Below are 21,296 nucleotides of genomic sequence, written 5' to 3'. Positions count from 1 at the left end.
TGAAACCAGAACTGGAAACACATTAAAAGCACACACACACACACGAAATATTGAGGAGTACATTTTAATCAATCTCAGAATGATGATAATATAATAATAATAATAAAGACAACTGCATTTAAAAAAAAAAAAAAACACTGTATAATGAAGTATATAAAAAACAAAGCATAACTGTTACTGAAGTACCTTTTAAACGAAGCTTAATGTGATGGAATGTTAACTATACCTCTACTGTACACTGAAAACATTTTAATCATGAATCACACAACTATTATCCAGTAAACATGAATCTATATTTCTATTAAAAATACATACATCAAATAATCAGAGCCCTTTCCCCTTTGGTCACAAATTAGTATTATTATTATTATTATTATTTATTTCTTAGCAGACGCCCTTATCCAGGGCGACTTACAATTGTTACAAGATATTTTTGCATACAATTACCCATTTATACAGTTGGGTTTTTTACTGGAGCAATCTAGGTAAAGTACCTTGCTCAAGAGTACAGCAGCAGTGTCCCCACTGGGGATTGAACCCACAACCCTCCGGTCAAGAGTCCAGAGCCCTAACCACTACTCCACACTGCTGCCCTATGTTTTGAGATTTGTTTTGAGATTTTTAGAACTGGCTACGAGGTTGCTAAACACAAAAAGATACGCATTATAAAGTGTAGCATTAACAGCAAACAGTTTGTTGCATAGTTTCAGAATAGCTTTTTAAACTGATACCATTTTAATAAAATACATGAAATAAAGCTTCCCAAGTACAGATCCTCTCCACAATCACATTTAAACAACTGAGAAGGATTCTAGAAAGACACACAAGCTTTATACACGATAACCGGCGTTTGCAAAGAAACTGTAAAAAACAACCCATCTGTTCACCCTGGGTGAGAATGCTGGTTCACTGGAGACAGCAATCACAGATAAGAGTGCATGTATTTGATAAGTGCCACGTTTCTGTCAGTCTGACACTGTAACAGTAAAGCACCTGTTGAACTATATGCCATGATTGAAATATGTCAGTCTATTGAGTCGAGCAGATGTCTTTTTAAATGTTTTTTTTTTTTTTTACCTCCCTTTGTATTTTATGCTATATTTCAATCCGAGTGTTTCTAGGTACTATTCCCCCGATATTGAGGTTTTTTTTTTTGTTTTTTTTTTCTCAATGTTTCTCTGAAACTGACTTTCCCTGGCTTTGAGTTTGCCTGGAGAATCCTAAAGTGCCGGGACTGAACAGCGTCCCTGAAATTGTCCCCACCCCTTTAATGCCTTCTGTCCATTCGTTAACCAACCACTTGCATCCCCTATTGACGGACATGCTTTAAAGCCAATGAGGTGGCTGTGAAGACACTGCTGAGGTAAGAAGAGCTACAGGAAGTGCAAGAGTGACCCATTTCCCGAAGGAAAGGCAAACAAACTAAGAAATTTCTTTCAAAACTGCACACTCCTAACTAGAACTCCACTCCAATTATTTTGAAGTCCCTTTAAAGATTAAAAAATAAATAATAATAATTTAGTTTGATTTTCATTGAACTGTGCTGGACAAACACACTTTGAAAAAGGATGACGTTTTTTAATTCTGTTTCGACTCAAGTTCAAAATGAACGTTTTCGTCCACGTGACCATCCACCTCATCCTCCATGTACTTCAAAACCAGCTTGTATTGAGAATCTTCCTGCTCAAAGGCCAGGTACCAGCCCGACCACAGGGCAGACTGAAACGTGTACCTGTCATCAATATCTTCCACTCCCTTCATATAGAACACCATATCATGACAGTTATTCTCTATGTATCCTGGGGCTTCTCCTTCCTGAAATGAAATCAAATCTTCACATGAACTTTCAATATTATCATCTGTATAACTTATCTTAAGCTAGCCCAGTGATAAACAAACTTTTTTTTTTTTTTTTTTTTACAAATGTGAAGTCAAATACAGTAGACCCTGTCCTATCCTCTCCTGTAAGATGAGACACCTCTATTAAGCGATGGGGCTCTGGCGTGTGTCATTCACACACGCATGCCGCACAGTCATGCCTTTACCAGGGGAGCTCCTCGGGGGACATTCTTATAGTTTATTGCTTAACATCTTGGCTTTTTTTTATTTTTTTTCTTCTAATTGAAGCAATATAAATGCTTGTTACAAGTTACCTTATGAATCAAGTGTCTATTTGCCAGTTTGGTGTTTGGATGAAATGAAATGCAAACTCACCACCAGCAAAACTTTTCTTTTGTTTTCTTTTTCTTCACATTTCAAGCTTTTGAGTTTTGCTCCACTTTTAATTTGAATTGCCACAGGGAAGCTGCCCCCTTCCGTGTTTTTGTACAGCTTAATCATGAACAGGACATTATCTGCAAAGCAATTGAAAACAGGCATCAGTAACACACCTCTCTCCCCACAGCTGCCAACTCAAAACGCTCAGTGTGATGAGAAAGTCGATGAGTAGGACATACCCTCACTGTGTACAGAATACTATAGAAGAAGAATCATTTAACCACAATGTGATTCTCTAGCTGCATGTGTGTGTGACATATAGACGGATAAACGGACAGACAGACAGCTGCCTATATTGCTGAATCTAATAACGAGCTATACAATGTTAATATAATGTTTTCTCTTAACTGCTATGCAATAGGAGTCTTAGTAACTATGTGGTGCATGTTCCTGTTCTGAATAGAAAGTGGAGTGTTCTAATCATGGCAGATAAAGGGAATATTGGCGTTTCTCATCACCACAATCCAGCTGTCTTCTGGTCTGGTCTTCAAAATTCAGGATCAAGTCTTTACTGGCCACCAGGTACTGTCCTTTATTATTCCGGATCATTCTGGACAGCCCCTGACGACACTGCTCCAAAGCATCAGGTTCGTAATCTACCCCAAGAAACGAGTTTAAAGAACAAATCCCAACAGAAAATATTCACAAGCGTTCTAATGGAGAATATTCAAATGTTTGCAAGTTTACCTCCGCATTTCCCCTCGTCTTCAATTTCAGCAACAAGAGAGAAAGAGAAAGAGGGTTATTAAAATATTTAAACATTTTAAAAGCAGATTTCACAGTACTGTTGAGGCACGTGCTGTCCAAGTGAAATCAAAGACAACTCAGTACGTCAGCACATTGAATTCATTAAATACCAAATTGCGGTTTTTATGTAACTTGATACAGTCTAAATCAATATGTCTTCACAGAAGTGTAAACCCTTCTCGTTTTGGCTACAAACTGCTGCATCCTTGAGGTGGAGACTGGAGCTCAGAAGCGCTTTTATTACAAATAGAAACAAAATAAACAGAACAAACAAAACATGCAACGTAAAACTAGAACCCAAGCCACTGCTGTCTCTGTGCAGAACAGGGAGCACAGCCTCCTTCTGCCAGCCCATCCTCTAAACTCACAGCAGCCGTGGTGTTGGGCGCGGTCTCCCGGCACAGCGGGCGAATCACTTCTGGCCACATTCCACGCATGTTTTAGCAGGGAGGGGATTCTAAACCCAGCCCTTTTAAACACATACATTTTTTTCAAACACAATGTGGAACGAGAGCCCCTGCCCTACAGTAAGCAGGTATCGTTTCTATTTTGTTTCTTCCTTGTTTGACACTCCTTTTTAACTACCCTGGTTTCAGAAACATGCCTCCTTTGTATCTCTGAGCGTGCTTCTAGAAGGAAACAAGATCTCAGTGACGTGAAAGACATGAAGACGAGATGTACAATGGTCTGTTTCTTTTATGAGTGTATTGAATTCATTTTGCTTTGGGAATGACTTACCTTGGAAGTACAGCTCCTCTCCATCCAAGAAATCAATAACCTCTATACAGTGTTCCTCTGGCAGACCAAACAGATCCATTCCTACAAACAAATGTACACACACACACACACATATTTATATATATATACTTGATGTTGCGAGTTTGTGTGGTGATTTCATAGAGATGTTAACAGAGTATCATTAAGGGAACTCTTTGGGGGTTTTTAAGATTAGTTAAAACATATCTGCTTGGAATTTTAAATAAAATATGTGAAATGCGTGGTGCTTTACTCTTTAAAAGAGATCTAAGTGTCCCCTATTAAAAAGTATCACAGATAGGCACTAACACTCCATAACTCTAACTTTAGAAACACTATATCTTGATAAAATCGATGACGTACGTTTTGACTAGGAGTCCTTTTTAATCTCTTTAAGGTTTACTTTTGAAATACAAAAGTACAGGGATTTACTGAAGACTTCCGGGCAGGCTGCACCACCACTGTCAAGGACAGGAAATAGCACTGAGATCTAGTTTCACTTCCACAAACTTTCCACCAGATATAGAATTCCTGCAGACTTGTGTCAATTCCTGCAGACTTGTTAAAGACATCTTTGGAATCCATGCAGGGTTAACAAGTATTAAAATACTGTTTAAACAGGTGTGGAAATAAGACTCCTATTGCACAGCAGTGTCACCCATCCCAGGTTTTACTACGAGCTTGATTAGCCCCAGTGTGCAGAAGTAAACCCCCAAAGTCATATAAGAAATTGATGATGTTCTGTATATGCCTCTAAGACGTGTAATGTTAACGATGTAATATGTGTGCATTGTCTATTAATTAAATATCTACATCTGTAACACGGGAAAAAAATCATTCGAAATAAAAAATAAGACAGGGAAGCGGTATTTATCTGTTGAAATTCAAAGCGTCTCCGGTTTAAGTGTGTGTGTTTTGTTAAGTGAACAGCTTGTACGAGGTTTTAACTCCGAGGTGCTAACTATACAGTCAAGCACCCGCCTCTGTCAATAGCAACACGGTGTACGGTCATCGAGAAGCTACCAGCCTGCTACAGAGTTACACAACACATGTGAGGTGTTTGATTAATGAATCGTAAAAACATGAAAACCAATAGGCAACACAAATCTGCATAGGAAACCCCACGACCAAACGTTTATGATCATCAATAAAGATAACAAAAATATAAACAAAACACCGACGACCGGTGAAAGCAGGATTCACCCTCGTAACACAACACATGCAAACGAACGCGTACATGGAATTTGTAAATCACAGTAAAATAATCTAGCTGGAGTTGAAATATACAGTTTACAGATTTCACTGTACCATCATATATGTATTGGTTTTGAATACTGCTTTAATAGTAAAACATGTTACAATAGCAAAGAACAACTTGCAACCACAGCTCCAGACAGACAGCATTTCATTTTTTTAATCTAGCTTGAGTATCGTTTCCAAAGCTATTTAGCGCGCACCACTTCTGTATAAATTAAATACACGACTTCCCTTTTTACCGCCGGTATAATTAAATCCATAATGCTGTAGCTGTGTAGTAATAGCTGTTATAAAATGAGTAGGTTAAGGGTCGGGTTTTTAATAATGAATTTAGTCGTGTTGTTATTTACCTCGCAATGCTCTTAACTTTCTCGCGGTTTACCTGGGCAACACGCTTCAGTGAGTGAGACCCCGATAGCGCTGGATTGGAATACAGGTGCTATTCGAGCTAGTGCAAGATAGATTTTTACTTCGCTTAAAAAATTGAACAAAAGCTGCTATACTTAGCCCCTACAAATACAATTACAAAGCGTATTCTGAGAAATGAGGAAACGCGCTGCGGAACTTCTTTATTTAATCTGTTAAAGCAATTTTTTTAAATAAATAAATAAATAAATAAATAATAAAACTCCGATGAAATCATTACATCTAACTTGCGTCGTTATTTTAACACTGAAATTACAATCACGCGTTAGATAAATAACTGTACAGAGACGTTGTAAGTGTGACAGTCTATATACAAATAGGTACATTCCAAAATATCATTCTCGTTAAATCAATACCACGTTCAACAAAGCGCGCTCGATTAACCTGCATGCCACAGATGTGCAGCATCCTTACCTTTCTTGCAGATGCACACCTGTTTGAATGAACGACAGTTCCACGCACGGGATTTAAACACTCATAACATTTTGACGTACATAGTGACACGGACTGCTAGTTCCGCTCTCTGCTCCTCCTGCTATTTAAAGCAACAGTACGCATTTAGACGTATCTTTGCATTAATTACAGCTGCAATATTAAACATGCAAAGGTTGGTTCATACTTCAGACAGGTAGGAATGACGTCATCCACAGCTTTTATAGCTGTCTGACGTATCGCGTTCATCAGCGACAGAAGTATGAAGCAGCCCTATAGCCTCCAACGCTGGAGAAATACACTCCCCCAGTTGAGGCAGGACAGAACTTTTACGATATATATTGGTTTTCTGTATACGTTGTAGAAATGTATGTGCAAAAAAAACCAAACTTTAATACCCATCTACCTGTAGGCTACATGAAACATTGTTATATTTCTATTTTTGAGGAAAATAGTCATAACTTTGTATAAAAGCGCTAATTAATTAAATATTAGATGAACCCGTGCATGATGTGTTAATTACTGGTTGTTGTAATTACAGTTATCACAACTTCCATAGTGCAAGCCACAGGGGGGAGGTATTGTTTCATAAATGAATGAAACCTGAAATTACAGGCCCTTTTTCCATCCAACATTTTAACACAATTAAATTTATGCGCACAAGCAATGAAAAATAACGTCAGAGAAAACAAACCCACCGGCGTGGGTGGAGCAGAGAAGAAACGAGAGTTATTTCTAAAATGGTTAGATGAGTATGATGCTGCCTCTGCACTTGACGGGAAACGGCAGCGTAATGCTGAAAATATTCCAACTTTCTTTCTTTTTTTTTTTTTAACATTTGCATTACAGATATTGTGCATCTTCCAGAGACCCCTACACATACCTGACCATTTTGTAAGGTATATTTACAAAACTGGGTTTTAATACATTTTTTCCACACAAATACTTTTTTTTATTACCTGTTAAAATTATAGACCTAATCAGATGCACAAAGGGCAGGGCATTAAAATAGGGGAGATTTTAAATGACTAGATAGTGCGATTTTTTAAAAATAATGAATCGGGAATGCTTCTATCCATTAATTTGCAGTTAATGTCACAGTATTTACCAAACAAACACAAATCTGTTGAATTGTCCGATACCAAAAATAATCCATTTGATTTGATGTATTTTATAATGCCTCCTTACCACCAAACTGTTTCAGGTTTATACTAAAAAAAAAAATAACCGTTACTTTTAATTTAAATGTAGGACAGAGCGAGACACCTGTCCGCGTGATGGCGCGAGGTCCAGGCCAGCGCTGAAGAAAGAACAGACATTGTCGAGGAACGCAGGTTTTAGAAACGGTGGCGTACGTTTGTTTCTATAATAATATGTTAAATAATTATATGTTAAATAAATAACGGGTTATTTATAGTGATTAATGGGTATTTCATTTTCTAAAATTACGTTGATCTTTCTTATTGAAATTATTGTTTATTCTAAAGGTTCAACCTGGGTGAAAAGCCCTAAAACTGCCCGGATGGGGCACAAAAAGAATGCGAAACGTAAAAAACCAATATTTTAACTCAATCTCTAGTCTACATATTAAAAACAACTATTTATTTATTATTATTATTATTATTATTATTATTATTATTATTATTATTATTATTATTATTATTATTATTATTATTATTATATCACGAACCTGTAAGCGAGCGTAAACCACAATGCAAGAGAGTCTCGTTGCATCCGTGGTTTAAGAGCTTTTAAACTCACTTCACGACAGTGGACTTGGAACATAACGACACAAGAAAGTTTACAAACGAGAGGAGGCCATTCGGACCGTCTTGCTCGTTTGGTTGTTAGTAGCTTATTGTTCCCAGAATCTCATCAAGCAGCTTCTTGAAGGATCCCAGGGTGTCAGCTTCAACAGCATTATTGGGGAGTTGGTTCCAGACTCCAACAATTCTCTGTGTGAAAAAAGTGCCTCCTATTTTCTGTTCTGAATGCCCCTATATCTAATCTCCATTTGTGACCCCTGGTCCTTGTTTCTATTTTCAGGCTGAAACATTCCCCTGGGTCGACATTGTCAATACCTTTTAGAATTTTGAATGCTTGAGTCAGATTGCCACTTACTCTTTTTTGTTTAAGACTAGATTCAATTCTTTCAGCCTGTCTGCATTTGACATGCCTTTTAGACCTGGAATAATTCGGGTCGCTCTTCTTTGCACTCTTTCTAGAGCAGCAATATCCTTTTTGTAGCTAGATGACCAGAACTAAACACAGTATTCTAGATGAGGTCTTACTATTGCATATATGCCAACAAGAAGCATTTTTTGAAATACAGACAGAAGGTATAGTGCCAATGGTGTTTATGTTTTGTGAATATCTTGTATGCAGGTTGGTACACATTTTAAAATGGCAGCCATGGCTGGGAAGGGAACGGAGAAAGATGGACTCAAGACAAAAAAATCATATGAGGCAAGTGTTGAAAAAGATCCAATACTTTATACAGCACATTTGTTTGCTTTTATCAACGCCTTTAAGGATTTTTGTTTTTGTTTTTTTTCTGTTTCTATTCAACAGGTTGAACATCCAGAAGTTGAATGTGAAAGTTCAATTGCCAAAGGGGATGTCGTCTCCTCTGATAACATGACAGTGTTACATTTTTCAAACGCTTTTGAGGCTGTACTGGAAGGTGACTAATAATAATTATAATAATAAAATGATAATAATAAACATTTAGGATGTTTTACCAAGATTCCAATAAATGCCTGATTTTTTAAAGATAACCAAACAAGTTATCTTTAAAAAATCAGGCAAGTGTTTTATTCTGACAAAACACTTGCCTGAAAGCGTTATCATAACCAATGTTTGCGCCATAAACTTTGATTTAACTCAGGGGCGTCAGTTTTTTTTTTTTTTTAAATCACAATTTTATATTTGCTAGCAGAACTTTTTGTTTGGCGAATACAAAAACCTAAATTGAAATGAATTAAGCAATATTTGCATTGGGGTATTGTTTGGATACTAAAACACTGTGTTTCCATTAACAGATGTGAATAAAGAAATTAACATGCTGTTGTCAAAGTATGCACGATTTTTATGGTAGGTGGATTTTTATTTTAGACCTTACAACTTGTAAGTATTTAGCATCACCTTGAATTTTCTTAGATTTTGCTGGCAAAACAGTACTGTGCACCAGAGAGTTCAAGAGCTGCTCTTCGGTTCTAGTTGTCTGACTTCATAATGTACACTAAAATCAGCTTCACATTAATAAGCACCAGCGCTCTGGTGCACAGCAGTATTTTGACAGCAAAGTAAAAACAAAATCTAAGACTACTGAATTTGAAGCTACTTACTTTAAATACATTTGTGATATAAGTGGTCTGTAATTGGTAGTGAGAGGGCAGCAGCGGATGCTTCGCTGGTGCATGAGCTGGATGAAATCCTGACAGAGGCCAGAGCTTTGGAAACCCATCTGACACAGAAAAAAGAAAGCCTGAGACACAGCCTTGCTCTCATTTCAAACACACTGCAGAATCAGATGACACTTTCCTAAAGAGAAAACAGGGTAAAGTAGAAACAGGGTAAACAGGAAGGTAGTGCCACCATGATCAGCCAGGACAGCACTGCTTCACCACAATGAGCTCCAGCCTCTCTGAGCTGGGTGTGGAAATCTGCATACCAGCCTGTTCCCTTTTCTTTGTACAGTATCATATATTTTTGGGCTGTTTGTTGTTATTTGTTTATTGTCAGTACACTAATAAAAATTCCTATAAAAAAGAAAAATCTGTCCTCCAGAATGGTCGAAGGAACCATCACTTTAAATGCTACCAGTATCGTAATTGATGCTATCTTGGTTGTGGAAGCACTGGGTAGTAAATAATTTGTTTTTCAAAATCTGTCAGGATCTGCTTCCACAATGTACTTTTAAAGAATCACTTTGTTCTGATTACTGCAACATATTAATGAAGAAAAAAAAACTGTGTTTAGAGTCTGTATGCCCAAGTATTTGTCCTTGTAAACATAACAAAATGCACACGAACATGATTGTGGATTTTATCCACAAAGAGATCATTTGTCAACACACTCAAATAAACATTGTGGTGAAGACAAAGGGAATCTTTATAAGCTAGATATAGCACTATCGCAATACTATTTTTGACCTAACATTTTAGGAGGTTTACCGGTATCTTTGGAATAATAACCTTCATTACATTGACTAGTTTGGTATTTTGCCTCTCTGAAGATACATAATAATTTGTATAGAGGCATGACTGTTAAATGTACCATAGAAAGCACTTTGAAATCAGCCTGATTAATTTCCATCAGCAACAGATCAGGGCCCAATGGATTTCAGTTGGGACTGTCATCCCCAGTTAGGATTGAGGGCTGGCAGATTTCAATCTCTCCAACTTGTGTGATACATACGGTGACTTCTGTGCAATGTCTGATTGTAGACGCTAGACTGCAGCACTATTTATGTTTTACGTTTTATTTATTTCAAATTCATTTTTACATGCAGTATTAAAGTGAAATGTACAGTATCGGCAAGCGTACCTTAAATGATAACGCTTATTGAGTGTCTTGAGGTCACTACATTAGCTTCCAGTGAAGCATATTATTCCTCACTCATTTACTGTAAAACAGGAACATTTCGCGAGCAAGAAATGTTTGCTAATTTTGCGTTTATTAAAAATCCTCAAAATGAATGTGCCATGAAATATATTATTCATACATGTTAGTGTGCTACTTACTCTTTAAAGGTGCAGTGTGTTAAAAACAGAAGGAAAGAAAAAAAAAAGAAAAGAAAACATTCTGGGTGTTTCTTGTAAAATGTTATCAGTATACCAAGACATCCAAAATGTTAACTAAGAAAAACGAGGCGATAGATCTAAGACACAGCTCGCACTGCTGCTGCTGTAGGTAGCAGGATAATGGCTGTTTAGTTCACAGAGTGATCACCGAGTGGCCAGAAAGCTTCAAGAAGGGGCTCTTATTTTGACATTAAACTGTACTGTATTTCCTGATCGGCCATAAATAAAAGAAGGCTGTGACACAGCAGCCAATCTAAATCCTACCGAGGCTCAGCATTCTGCAGAACCGGAAGAATGATGGCGATGTTACAAAATATTCCAGGTAAGAAATACCATCCAATCTAACATTTATAGAGAGAGATCATCCTAGCCGGACGCTGCAGTAGGCTACTGTGTCATTTATTTATGTTTCACCCTGTAAATCTGAAGATGGATCTGTTGTATAATTAAAGTGCTTTATGTTGGCTGGAGGTCAAAAACGCCCACCAAAGTACCAGCATTTTATCTGTGCCTAAACATGGGTGTACTAGAAGTATATTATTATTATTATTATTATTATTATTATTATTATTATTATTATTAGATATAGATAACCTGTAGTTAGTACAAATATGCTAGCAATTGAATGAACACCTTGAATGATGTATATATTAAAAATAAGTAACATTTGTTTGCACAAACATATATTTTTCTTCAGCATGAATGCAGCTATAGCATGTTTTCATAACGGTCTCTCCGTAAGCTGTTTCTGTGGTGCCAAGCCCCGGGCATGATTGATGCAAGCATATGGTTCTACTTATAGTACTGTACCGTACAACTGTTGGCAAAAGTTTTGCATGACCTAGAATTTTATGACCAGGTGGCCAGGTAGCAGAGAGGTGATTTTACAAATCATAGCCCTGCCATAGATGGACAGAGCAATCTGGATTCAATATTACAAGCATGCAAACAACTGTGACCAGCATTATAATGATTCACCCCAAGAGCTCCTAACAGGGCATTCTGTAATACTGAATCCTCATAGAGATAGGCAGAGCTAAACAACACCGTTTTATCTTAACGTTAATGGTGTCATACTGGGAAGAAAAACAAGAACCTTGAAGTGTGGTAGAAAAGGAAAAAGGCCCTAATCTAGAACTGGGCTACAGAGCCTGTTGCAATATTGTGGGCATGATTGATGTGCTTTTATTTATTTATTTAGTATTTATTGATATGCTTCTAAAAGCAGTACATCAAGTTTGGAATAATGTTTCCAAAGTTTGAAACAAAATGGCTTGAAGCAGTTGGCAATAACTTTCTGGTTGTCCTTGTTTGTTTTTATATTGGCTCATACAACAGCAATTTGTTTTCACGATATTGTTAGACTAACCCACCCATTTCTGCACAATAAAACCATTCTTTGCATGGAAAAGATTCTCATAATTGCATATTACACGTTATGTAACCTAAATAAAGGGGATCTTGTTAACACAGCTCAATCTGTCTTCTAATTTTACAACCATTTTTATTTGATTTCAAGTCTTGGTTACACATGATCAAAAAAAAAAATGATTCTCTGTTTGGTGTTGGTGTTGACGGTATATATCCACGGGCTGGAGATCAAACCTCTGCAATGGATTTCTCACTAACGTGTACATGTTATGCCAAGAGCAGTGTTTAGAAAGGTACAACGAAATGTTCCTGTCAGGACAACTGAGGAGGTCCGCACCTCTGGTCACATGCATTTCAAAGTATAATAGTGCGAGAGGTAAATAAGAAGTGTGTTATTATTTTGGAATCGCAGCGAATGAAAGTAATTAACATGAGACAGGATTCGTTGCTTGTAAAACCTGTCATTCATTATGTTTCTGTGAACGCGACAGCCACAAAACTAAAACTGGTGCATCATCTCTCCGAAAGCACAGGTGTAACCCTCTTTCAACTGGTTACATGAAAGGAATAGACAGGTAGAGATAAGAGTTAATCTGTTACAATGTTAAAATCTATCCAGACCACTAGAGAACTGTGGAGAATAATGGTACTGCTGTAGATATATCTGTGTGTGAATGTGAGAGAGTCAGTTGGCAGGCGGTAGGTAAAGGACAAACACTTGCGGGTTCGGGTCGGGTTGCAGGTCTTATTAAAGCGGGTCGGGTCGCGGGTAAGAAGACTGTGTTGGGTGTTCGGGTCGGACCCGCGCAGGACTAACACGTGTTTGGTGTCCGATTGTGTGTTTAATAGCAATGACGTAAAAGACTCCCCCAGGTCCTGTCTTTTTTTTTTTTTTTGGTGTGTGTGTCGCAGCTGCGCAGTTTCCCACGTCTGTATTTTCCGGAGAGCTCAGTTTCAAGACTAGCCACGTACTTTGTACACACTATGTAACTTTTATAGTACTGCAGCTGACCCATTTTTTTTTTGTCGATTTCCTCAAAAGACCACAGTTCAGAAATGCTGTGCCTTAAACCGACCATGTTGAAGCTAGTAAAAGGTAAGCGATTAATTCGGTGTCGTGGTAATGTAAGCTGCAGAATAGGCTTGCTTGCTTGCTTGCTGATCTGATTACATTAAATTGTTTTTATTTCATGTCATCGTTGTTAAGTGCACACACCCCGATGCACCTTTGTACTCCGCGCACACACACACAGCGGCCCCGGGGTTTCAGGTTATATATGAGTTGTGTTTTTTTTTTTTTTTTTACTAAGTCGTTACAGCAAACGTTTCAAACAAGTTATATTGATTTCATGTACTAAAACTTTACAGAAATACAGTTTCAATATAACAACCCCCCCTTTTTTGGACTCATTTATTTTATAATGCAAAACATTCAAAAGTATCGACGTAATAAAACAGTCCACTTTCAAGGTGAATAAACGACTCTGCTATATAATAATATTAATAAAACAAATGACACATTACCTTAAGTGACGGGACCTGTTATAATGACGTGATAATCGATATGCTATCTGCTTGTTTTTTGTTCCCTACCCTTGTTTACCTTTCCAGTAGTCATAAACAGCTTCTTGCCCAGTTCCAGACGGGAGCTTGCACGCTTCGCTTCAGTACAGGGGCTGGAATGCATCGCCCCGCTGGTGAAGACTGTGGAAGAAACGCCAGAGCCTGTCACTGCAGACATCACTGGAGAAATACCCAGCTGGATCAATGGCAGCTTACTGAGGAACGGACCGGGGAAGTTTGAATTTGGAAATCAAAAGCAAGTATTTTTATAAGTTTAAGCCCCCTGGTTTTCTAACCAATCACCACAAAACACTACACTATTTATCTTGCTCTGCCACGGCTGCACTACTGTTTACAGCACATGCTGTAGAAATGTATTTTCTTGTTGTTTCTCAGATACAACCACTGGTTTGATGGGATGGCCCTGTTGCACCAGTTTAAAGTTGAGAACGGGACTGTTAAGTACAAGAGCAAGTTCCTGCAGAGTGACTCCTTCAAGATTAACAGCGAGCACGACCGAATCGTGGTTTCTGAGTTCGGAACTCTGGCCATGCCCGACCCCTGCAAGAATGTCTTCCAACGTTTTGTGTCCCGGTTTGAAATGCAAAGTAGGTCCCTGGAACGGAACGTCATGCACCATTCAGAGAGATTTAAAGAGCATTGCAGCTGACAGATAGTTAAATAAACCTTCTCCACCATCCATTCATTGTGCAAGTCTCAAGTATGCAGTTTTGAAAGAGTACAGTTTAAAATCTTCAGGGAGAAGTGCACGTCCGATTGGGAGGAACCTTACGAGGGTCACGCTGTTGCACAGGTTATTGATTCTGTTGTAATCTGAGAGTGTGTAGGGGTCTGTCCTTCATGTATGACTGCATGCATCATTGGATAGCCTTGCAAGCTGGGGAAGCCTTCTCATGAGGGTCTGTGGTGCTGGTCTGTTTCAGAGCCTACAGATAACAACAATGTGCACTATGTGAAGTACATGGGGGATTACTATGTCAGCACAGAAACCAACTACATGCACAAAGTGGATCCTGAAACCCTGGCAAGCATGGAAAAGGTACTGGGCTACTGTTACAATTCAGAGGTGTGACTGTAATACTTGTTCGGTACTTTTTCAATAGCTCGAATGAGCTATAGAAAAAATGCGAGAAGCACTTCTGTGCAGCAGAACGCATGCTGTTTATTTTAGAGATCATTTACGTTTTCCTTTTCAAGATACCTTTTTGATAGTCAGGTTAGCGTCAGTCTTCCTAGAAGTAAAAGCCAGTGCCATAGCGATCTGCCACTTTGCATGTAGTTTTTGTTTTTCTGTCAGTACACCGCTGTGCACTAGATGGCGCTGGTGCTTACTAATATGAAGACACTTTGGCTTATCTAGCCTGCAGTACGTACGTCTATGGCAGGCAACTATAACTGATGATCAGCTCCTGAACGTAGATTTCTCGGAAAATGCAGAAACGATATGAAAGTAACGATTGCAAGCATCATAAAAAGATAACAAACAGTCCAAAAAAAACAATTGTTGGAAAGCGTAATTGAAACTCTTAGATAAGACGTTTGTTTATTCTCCCGGGTCGTCATTGCATAGTTCTGTTTCTTTTTTAACAGGTCGACTGGAGCAAGTTTGTGGCTGTCAATGGAGCCACTGCCCACCCACACTACGATCCCAATGGCACCTCTTATAACATGGGCAACTCGTACAGCAGACAAGGTGTGACCGTGGATTACAGTGCACTTCTGCAATGACTCTGGCGCTGAATATGGTAGCATTTCACAATACATAAAGAGACTGGAATCTATACAGTGATTTCAGTAGTAAAGTCTCAACTCATTGTAAGAAAACAAGGCCTAATATTTTCTTAATATCTACGGAGTCCTGAGAGTAAGAATGACCAGACATGACTAACAATTTAAAATCACAGTAATCGGGCTTTATTATTAACATACAGGGAAAATTATACAGAGAAATTTACTGCTACTAGAGTTTATGAATTAGCCCTGATACAGAGCAACTTAAAGTAAAATACTTCTGTATTAACCCTGGACAACCAGCGGTGTTAGCACCCTCCTGTGTTTTCCAACTGTGAGGTTAGCATTGTAACGGCGCGATGAGGAGAAACAGTCCCCGCTGGTTTTGCCTCCCTAGCCCACAGACAGGGCCATGCAAATGTGTTTTCTGATGCATCAGATTGTGTTTGTTCCAGCAATCTGGGTCAAGAGACACACATAATCCGGTTGTGGTCCTGTGGTTTACTTGTTTTTTTTTTTTTTCTCAACAAGGAATCCTTGTTTCAAGTTCATTGTGAACAGTACCTAGCTCTGTGTTCAAAACCAGCAGCAGAACTATTAATATCTCAAAGTAAAGACCCGTCTCCATACCTCTGTCCAGTCTGTCATCCACTTCCTTTCCAACTGCGTTGTCTGCTCCTGCTTGAAGCCTAGCATGGGTCAATACGTTTGCTTGTTTTGATTGGCACTAAAAGCCTGTAAGGCATCTAAATTGTGTAGTGACTTCTCCTTTTGTCTTGGTCCAGACCCATTGCACTGTCATGCAGTCCCACCACTGCATTGATGCTGCATGTCCTTCTTTTTTGTACGGTGCCTTCAGTTACTGGAACAATGTTGTATTATTTCTGTAATCTAGGTACTCGTTACAACATCATCCGGATCCCCCCACAGAAGACGAATGACAGCGACACCCTCCAGGGCGCCCAGATTATCTGCTCCATCCCTCCGCAGGATGGCGCAAAGCCTTCCTACTATCACAGCTTTGGTAAGGTTCACCTGCTTCCAAGCGGCTCTCTTAAAAAGTATACTTTTAAATCGCCTCCGTTGTCATAATATTTAATTCCACACCTGATTTTAATGTCTTCTGTGTCATGTGGGGTTCTGCTTGGAGTTTTATTCGCTAGACTTGCAAACAATCCACCAACACGTGCTTCTGAAAAGACTCCTCACCTTTTGTCATTGGAGAGATTGATGCGGATTTGGGATTGGAATTCTGTTTGAGCAGTTGAGTAAGATGTACTGTAATAAAGTTAAACAAGATGTGATTGGGCGTAACTTTGGCCTCTTAGCCCCGTGTCTTTTTTGACTTCTGTATCGCATCTTCATCGTGGTTAATTCCAGAGAGCAGATTTCTCTGTATTAATCCCATACACCATTCCCAGAAGAAATTAGAGCGGGTAGTCGCTGACGAATGGTCAAGTACCCCATCCAGAACAATATGAATGACTTGCAGATTAGTCTTTAGAATAAAACAAGAGTGTTGTATGCTCAGAAAAGAGAGAGTCAGAATCTAAAACGCTTATATATAGTCTTTTATCAGCGTTACTATCACAAATTACCGTGGCGGTGTACAGAAAAGCACATTTAGAAACATCTTGTCTACCAGGCCTTGTATTAACGCTTCTCTGTGTCTTGTACTGAGAGACAGCACGTGGAAATCTTGCATATCTAAGTGCAGTATTAGCTCGTATGCCGATTTGTGCAATTATACGATAACTCTGAAATCCCTGATTTTTGATTTGCTGCGGCTCGTGGTCTCATCGATGTCTTTTGTTTTGAAGGGATGACGGAGAACTATGTTGTGTTCATCGAGCAGCCCATTAAATTAAATTTACTGGAGATTATCGCAGCGAAAATGAGAGGGAAGTGCTTATCGGATGGGATCAAGTGGGAGCCGGATCATGAAACCGTGATTCATGTAGCAAGCAAACAAACAGGACAAGTAAGCATTTTGTATTTTCCAGCTTTAAGAAACACTGCAGAAAGGACTTTTATTACTGCATGAGATTTTAGTAAAAAAAAAAAAAGAAAATGGAATCTGTTTTTGTTTTGCATAAGTGACCTGGAACGAGCGCGCTGCCCTGAGGCTTCTGTCGCTCTCTCTCAGAAATGAATGCCATTGTTCAAAAGCAACTGCTGTTTTAAAGTGAGAGCAGCTCACAAAACCATTCCCCAGAAGGTTGAAATTGTCTCCCCCTTTCAAAGGCTTATTTTCTGTCATTTAAACAGTATAACAGATCTCCGGGGGGGGGGAGACATAAAACTGATAACTTCCTTTAACCAACATTGTACCAGATGTCTTAAAACAAAATGTTTACTATACCCTGTGTTTCTTTCAACTGCACGCCACAAGCGAGTGGAGGTCAGAGCCTGTAACACACAGCACAGTCCGGCACACATGCAGCTTGTTGCAGTCTTGTTGCATTGAGTCTGTGCTGTCTGTGCTGCCCGTGGCAGACCTAACCCCTGGCAGATATGAGTGACTGTCTGGCGTTTTCTCTTCCATAGCTGATCCCTGTGAAATATTACGCCAAGCCCTTGGCCATGTTCCACCAGATCAATGCGTTTGAAGACCAGGGCTGCATTGTTCTGGACCTGTGCTTTTCAGATGATGGAGGTGCTTTGAATAACTTTACGATTCAGAATCTGCGCAAGTCTGGACAAGCACTAGATGAGGTAACTATGGCCTCTGTGAGATTTACGATAATTGAATATTTTTATGGGGATGACCATGTATAGTATGATATGTTAAACCGTGCAAAATGAAAGTGAAGAAGACCTGTATTTCATGAATACATCATTGATTTTATTCAGTTTCTTTTGGTCTTTCTAAATTTCAGCACTATCGAGTGTTTTAATAGTTATGGAAGATACAGATTTCAGCAAACGTCTTTGTCAGAGTAAGTTTTGCCACAGTGTTCCTGATTTAAGGCTGCACTGAATTGATCCAAGCAACGGAAAACCGAAATACTGCCACTTTCTAAATTTATAATTAAAATTTAATAAGAGGTTCAGTGTTGCTTACCGTACATATGTGTGATGTACTGTACAATACAGTCACAGGGCATTACTGGCTGGGAGAGTTTGACTTGTGAACTGCTGTTTTAAAGAGCCAGTCTTGCGTCTAGATAATACCTGTAAGGTGTATTGGACCTTTCTGTGGGGTTTCCTATTTCCCGGTTCACATGGAATAGCGTGCAGCACTTTTTTAGGGATTTCTGAACAGCCAGCTTGGTTGCAGTGTTTACAATAGAATCGCACAAAAGCGTTCTGAAGTAAGGTGTAATCGATCCTAATTTAAAAAGGATGCCTGTACAACACCACGAAGGCTCCTGAGTTGTCTTTTTTTCTTGGAACACTTGGAACCTCTTCTGTAGCTTGATCTCAAGTTTCCGATGCTCTCTCTGCTGCTGTTGCAGATGTACAATACCACTGCCAGAACGTTTCCACGCAGGTTTGTGCTGCCCCTCACTGTCGACTCCAGCACGGCCACCGGACAGAACCTCAACGCGCTACCTTACAGCTCTGCCACTGCAGTGAAGAGAGACGACAGGAAGGTAAGGATGTACTCTCTGCAGAGACAGGACCCTTTTTATTGAGTGGTGTTATCACATGCTCCAGCCCTTCAATTCGGTACATTTGTATGCTCATTTGGCAGTTTTTCCCGTGGATATACTGTGCATGGTTTGCCATGGTTTTTTTTTTTAATCTTTATTTCCTGCCATATATGTAATATAGCCAAAGTGTCTTTACACAAGAGATGGGGCTGGCTCTTGTTTCTCATAGCTGTGCACTAGGTGGCGCTAGCTCTTACTTCTATACTGACATTTTAACTGTAAAGAACAAAAAAATCACAATCGTTACAGGAACAAAGGGCTGCGTGCATGATCCTTTTCTCGTTGGCGCTCTGAATTATAACTGGGATGAGTTTTACAGGACCCCTTTTCATCCAGGTGTTCGTCTCTCATGAAGACCTCCACCTTGATGATTTAGTGGAAGCAGGGGGGCTTGAGTTCCCCCAGATCAACTACGACAAATACAACACCAAGAAGTACCGCTACTTCTACGGCTGTGGCTTCAGACACCTGGTGGGAGACTCCCTTTTAAAGATGGACATCGAGACCAAAGAAATGAAAGTAAGTGTACTGTAGTTAAAAAAAAAAAAAAAAAAAAAAAAAAAAAAAAAAAAAATACCTGCACCCCAGAATCACCCCAGTGATTCAGAGGGTTACCATAAATAAGAAACACTATCAAGCGCGGTACATTGTGGAGAGTCCAAGTCGGATTCAGTCATGACAGGAAAGACATTACTTCTGAGCTGATGGCACACGTTCGTTTGCCAGCAAAACAATAGGAAACTGGTTCCAAAGTGGAAGATCATTAGATGTATCTGATCTATGCGATGTATCTGTCAGACAGCTAGACCTGAAGAGAAGCAAACTCGGGTGAAAACCAAGGAACTGCAGCATTTGAGTTCTTGCAACATCACAACATGTTATGGGGGGGCACGGTTGAAAATGCTTGCTGTTTGACATATGAAAATGAAATATTATTTTACCCAGATGTGGAAGGAGCCTGGATTCTACCCATCAGAACCAGTCTTTGTTCCAGCGCCTAATGCAACAGAAGAAGATGAAGGAGTCATTTTATCAGCTGTGGTCACGCCTCAACAGGTAAGAGCTGCAGTCCCTCTCCCACACGACCCTTTTTATTTAAAGTCATCGTGGCTCACAAAATAAACTCCAGCTATGCTTGGATTGAAATGCAAGTCTAAACAAGAATTTAAAGCAAAGGCTTCAGTATATGGTTCTAAAACCGAGGAGGAGGTAGTGCTAGTGGCACAAACATTTTGCACTGCTGGCATCCCTTTCCAGAGTAACTGTGTGCTCCACAGACGCGGGGTTCCTTTGGCGTGGCAGTAACGTTGAATGTGCTGTTTGTTCCCAGGAGAAGAACACCTTCCTGCTGGTTTTGGATGCCAAGTCCTTCACAGAGCTAGGCAGGGCAGCAGTCCCTGTGAAAATGCCTTATGGCTTCCATGGGGTTTTTGCTTCCAGTAAGCAGTAGATGAACTGAAGGAGATTTCCTGGCAAATCAGAGGAGAGGAGGTCGCGACAAAACATAACGAAGGAAGCGAGCAAGAACATGATGTCGGTACGGACTTGCTGGAACACTGCAGAATGAGGATCCTAGTTAAAAGAGTTCTGAATTCTGCTCCCCTGGTTAGCTCTGCTTTCGTGTGTGTGTGTTATATATATATATATATATATATATATATATATATATATATATATATATATAATTTTTATATATTATGGTATACCTGATGGTGCCAATTATCAAAGTGCTTTTTTAATTTTTTTTTTAAATAGAATAGATAAATGTCTTGCAACTCAACACTACATCCCTAGCAAACATTTTAAGCAACCCTGGCAGGGATTGTATGTATTAATCCACAGCTGCCAATATGTCATGAACAATTGCAGGTGCTGATTTCATATTTTATTTCATAATTATTTTTATTGTTAGTTGTGTTTTTTTAATGAAATGCCTTTTATAGATTTACATTACTAAATAAAATGAAGTGGAAGGACCAGCAAAATATCCGATGTTTTCATTTATACAAGAGCCACCTCTGTTCATTAAAGTAGACCACTGTGTCAACCCAAATCCAGTCACTGCAATTCATTCTGTGTTAAAGATGGCACATAAATTCTTTCCAGTTTCAGGATTCCAGTGGTACAAATCTCACAGGCTTTGTGCAGCTCACTACATGTGAATAAGAAGTGTGATCTAGAAGTCTCCACTGCATGAACCAGTTTAAAAAAAAAAAAAAAAAAAAAATGCAAGTGCCTCTTGATACCTTTTCAC

The 21,296-nt window shown here is 39.1% G+C and overlaps 2 protein-coding genes across 6 annotated transcripts; one reads left to right on the top strand and one right to left on the bottom strand.

Annotated features, from left to right (window-relative positions):
* Positions 1 to 50: 50 nt before the first annotated feature.
* LOC117966510 (interleukin-18-like) lies at positions 51 to 13,759 on the bottom strand. 3 transcript variants are annotated; one of them, XM_059009435.1, is made up of 6 exons: positions 13,675 to 13,759; positions 3,763 to 3,843; positions 2,965 to 2,982; positions 2,736 to 2,873; positions 2,215 to 2,354; positions 51 to 1,815 (listed from the first exon to the last, which is right to left on the bottom strand). In XM_059009435.1, exons 2-6 carry the CDS (start codon positions 3,839 to 3,841, stop codon positions 1,579 to 1,581), a joined length of 612 nt encoding a protein of 203 aa, XP_058865418.1. In that variant the 5' UTR covers positions 3,842 to 3,843; positions 13,675 to 13,759; the 3' UTR covers positions 51 to 1,578. The 3 variants fall into 3 exon arrangements, with proteins under 3 accessions (XP_058865418.1, XP_058865419.1, XP_058865420.1); XM_059009436.1 differs by lacking the exon at positions 13,675 to 13,759 and adding an exon at positions 5,878 to 5,985; XM_059009437.1 differs by lacking the exon at positions 13,675 to 13,759 and adding an exon at positions 5,388 to 5,408.
* LOC117397252 (carotenoid-cleaving dioxygenase, mitochondrial-like) lies at positions 10,883 to 21,027 on the top strand. Of its 3 annotated transcripts, none has more exons than XM_059009432.1 (12): positions 10,883 to 11,022; positions 13,683 to 13,890; positions 14,031 to 14,242; positions 14,579 to 14,694; positions 15,246 to 15,348; positions 16,282 to 16,410; positions 17,207 to 17,367; positions 17,934 to 18,101; positions 18,845 to 18,982; positions 19,379 to 19,561; positions 19,988 to 20,098; positions 20,373 to 21,027. In XM_059009432.1, the coding sequence occupies exons 1-12, from the start codon at positions 10,995 to 10,997 to the stop codon at positions 20,490 to 20,492; spliced, it is 1,677 nt and encodes a 558-aa protein (XP_058865415.1). In that variant the 5' UTR covers positions 10,883 to 10,994; the 3' UTR covers positions 20,493 to 21,027. The 3 variants fall into 3 exon arrangements, with proteins under 3 accessions (XP_058865415.1, XP_058865416.1, XP_058865414.1); XM_059009433.1 differs by having other exon boundaries at positions 10,983 to 11,022; positions 13,686 to 13,890; XM_059009431.1 differs by lacking the exon at positions 10,883 to 11,022 and adding an exon at positions 13,014 to 13,167.
* The last annotated feature ends 269 nt before the right edge of the window (positions 21,028 to 21,296 follow it).

This window comes from Acipenser ruthenus, chromosome 39 (genome assembly GCF_902713425.1).
Source record: "Acipenser ruthenus chromosome 39, fAciRut3.2 maternal haplotype, whole genome shotgun sequence".
NCBI lineage: Eukaryota > Metazoa > Chordata > Actinopteri > Acipenseriformes > Acipenseridae > Acipenser > Acipenser ruthenus.
This window is presented reverse-complemented; position numbering and strand designations above follow the sequence as displayed.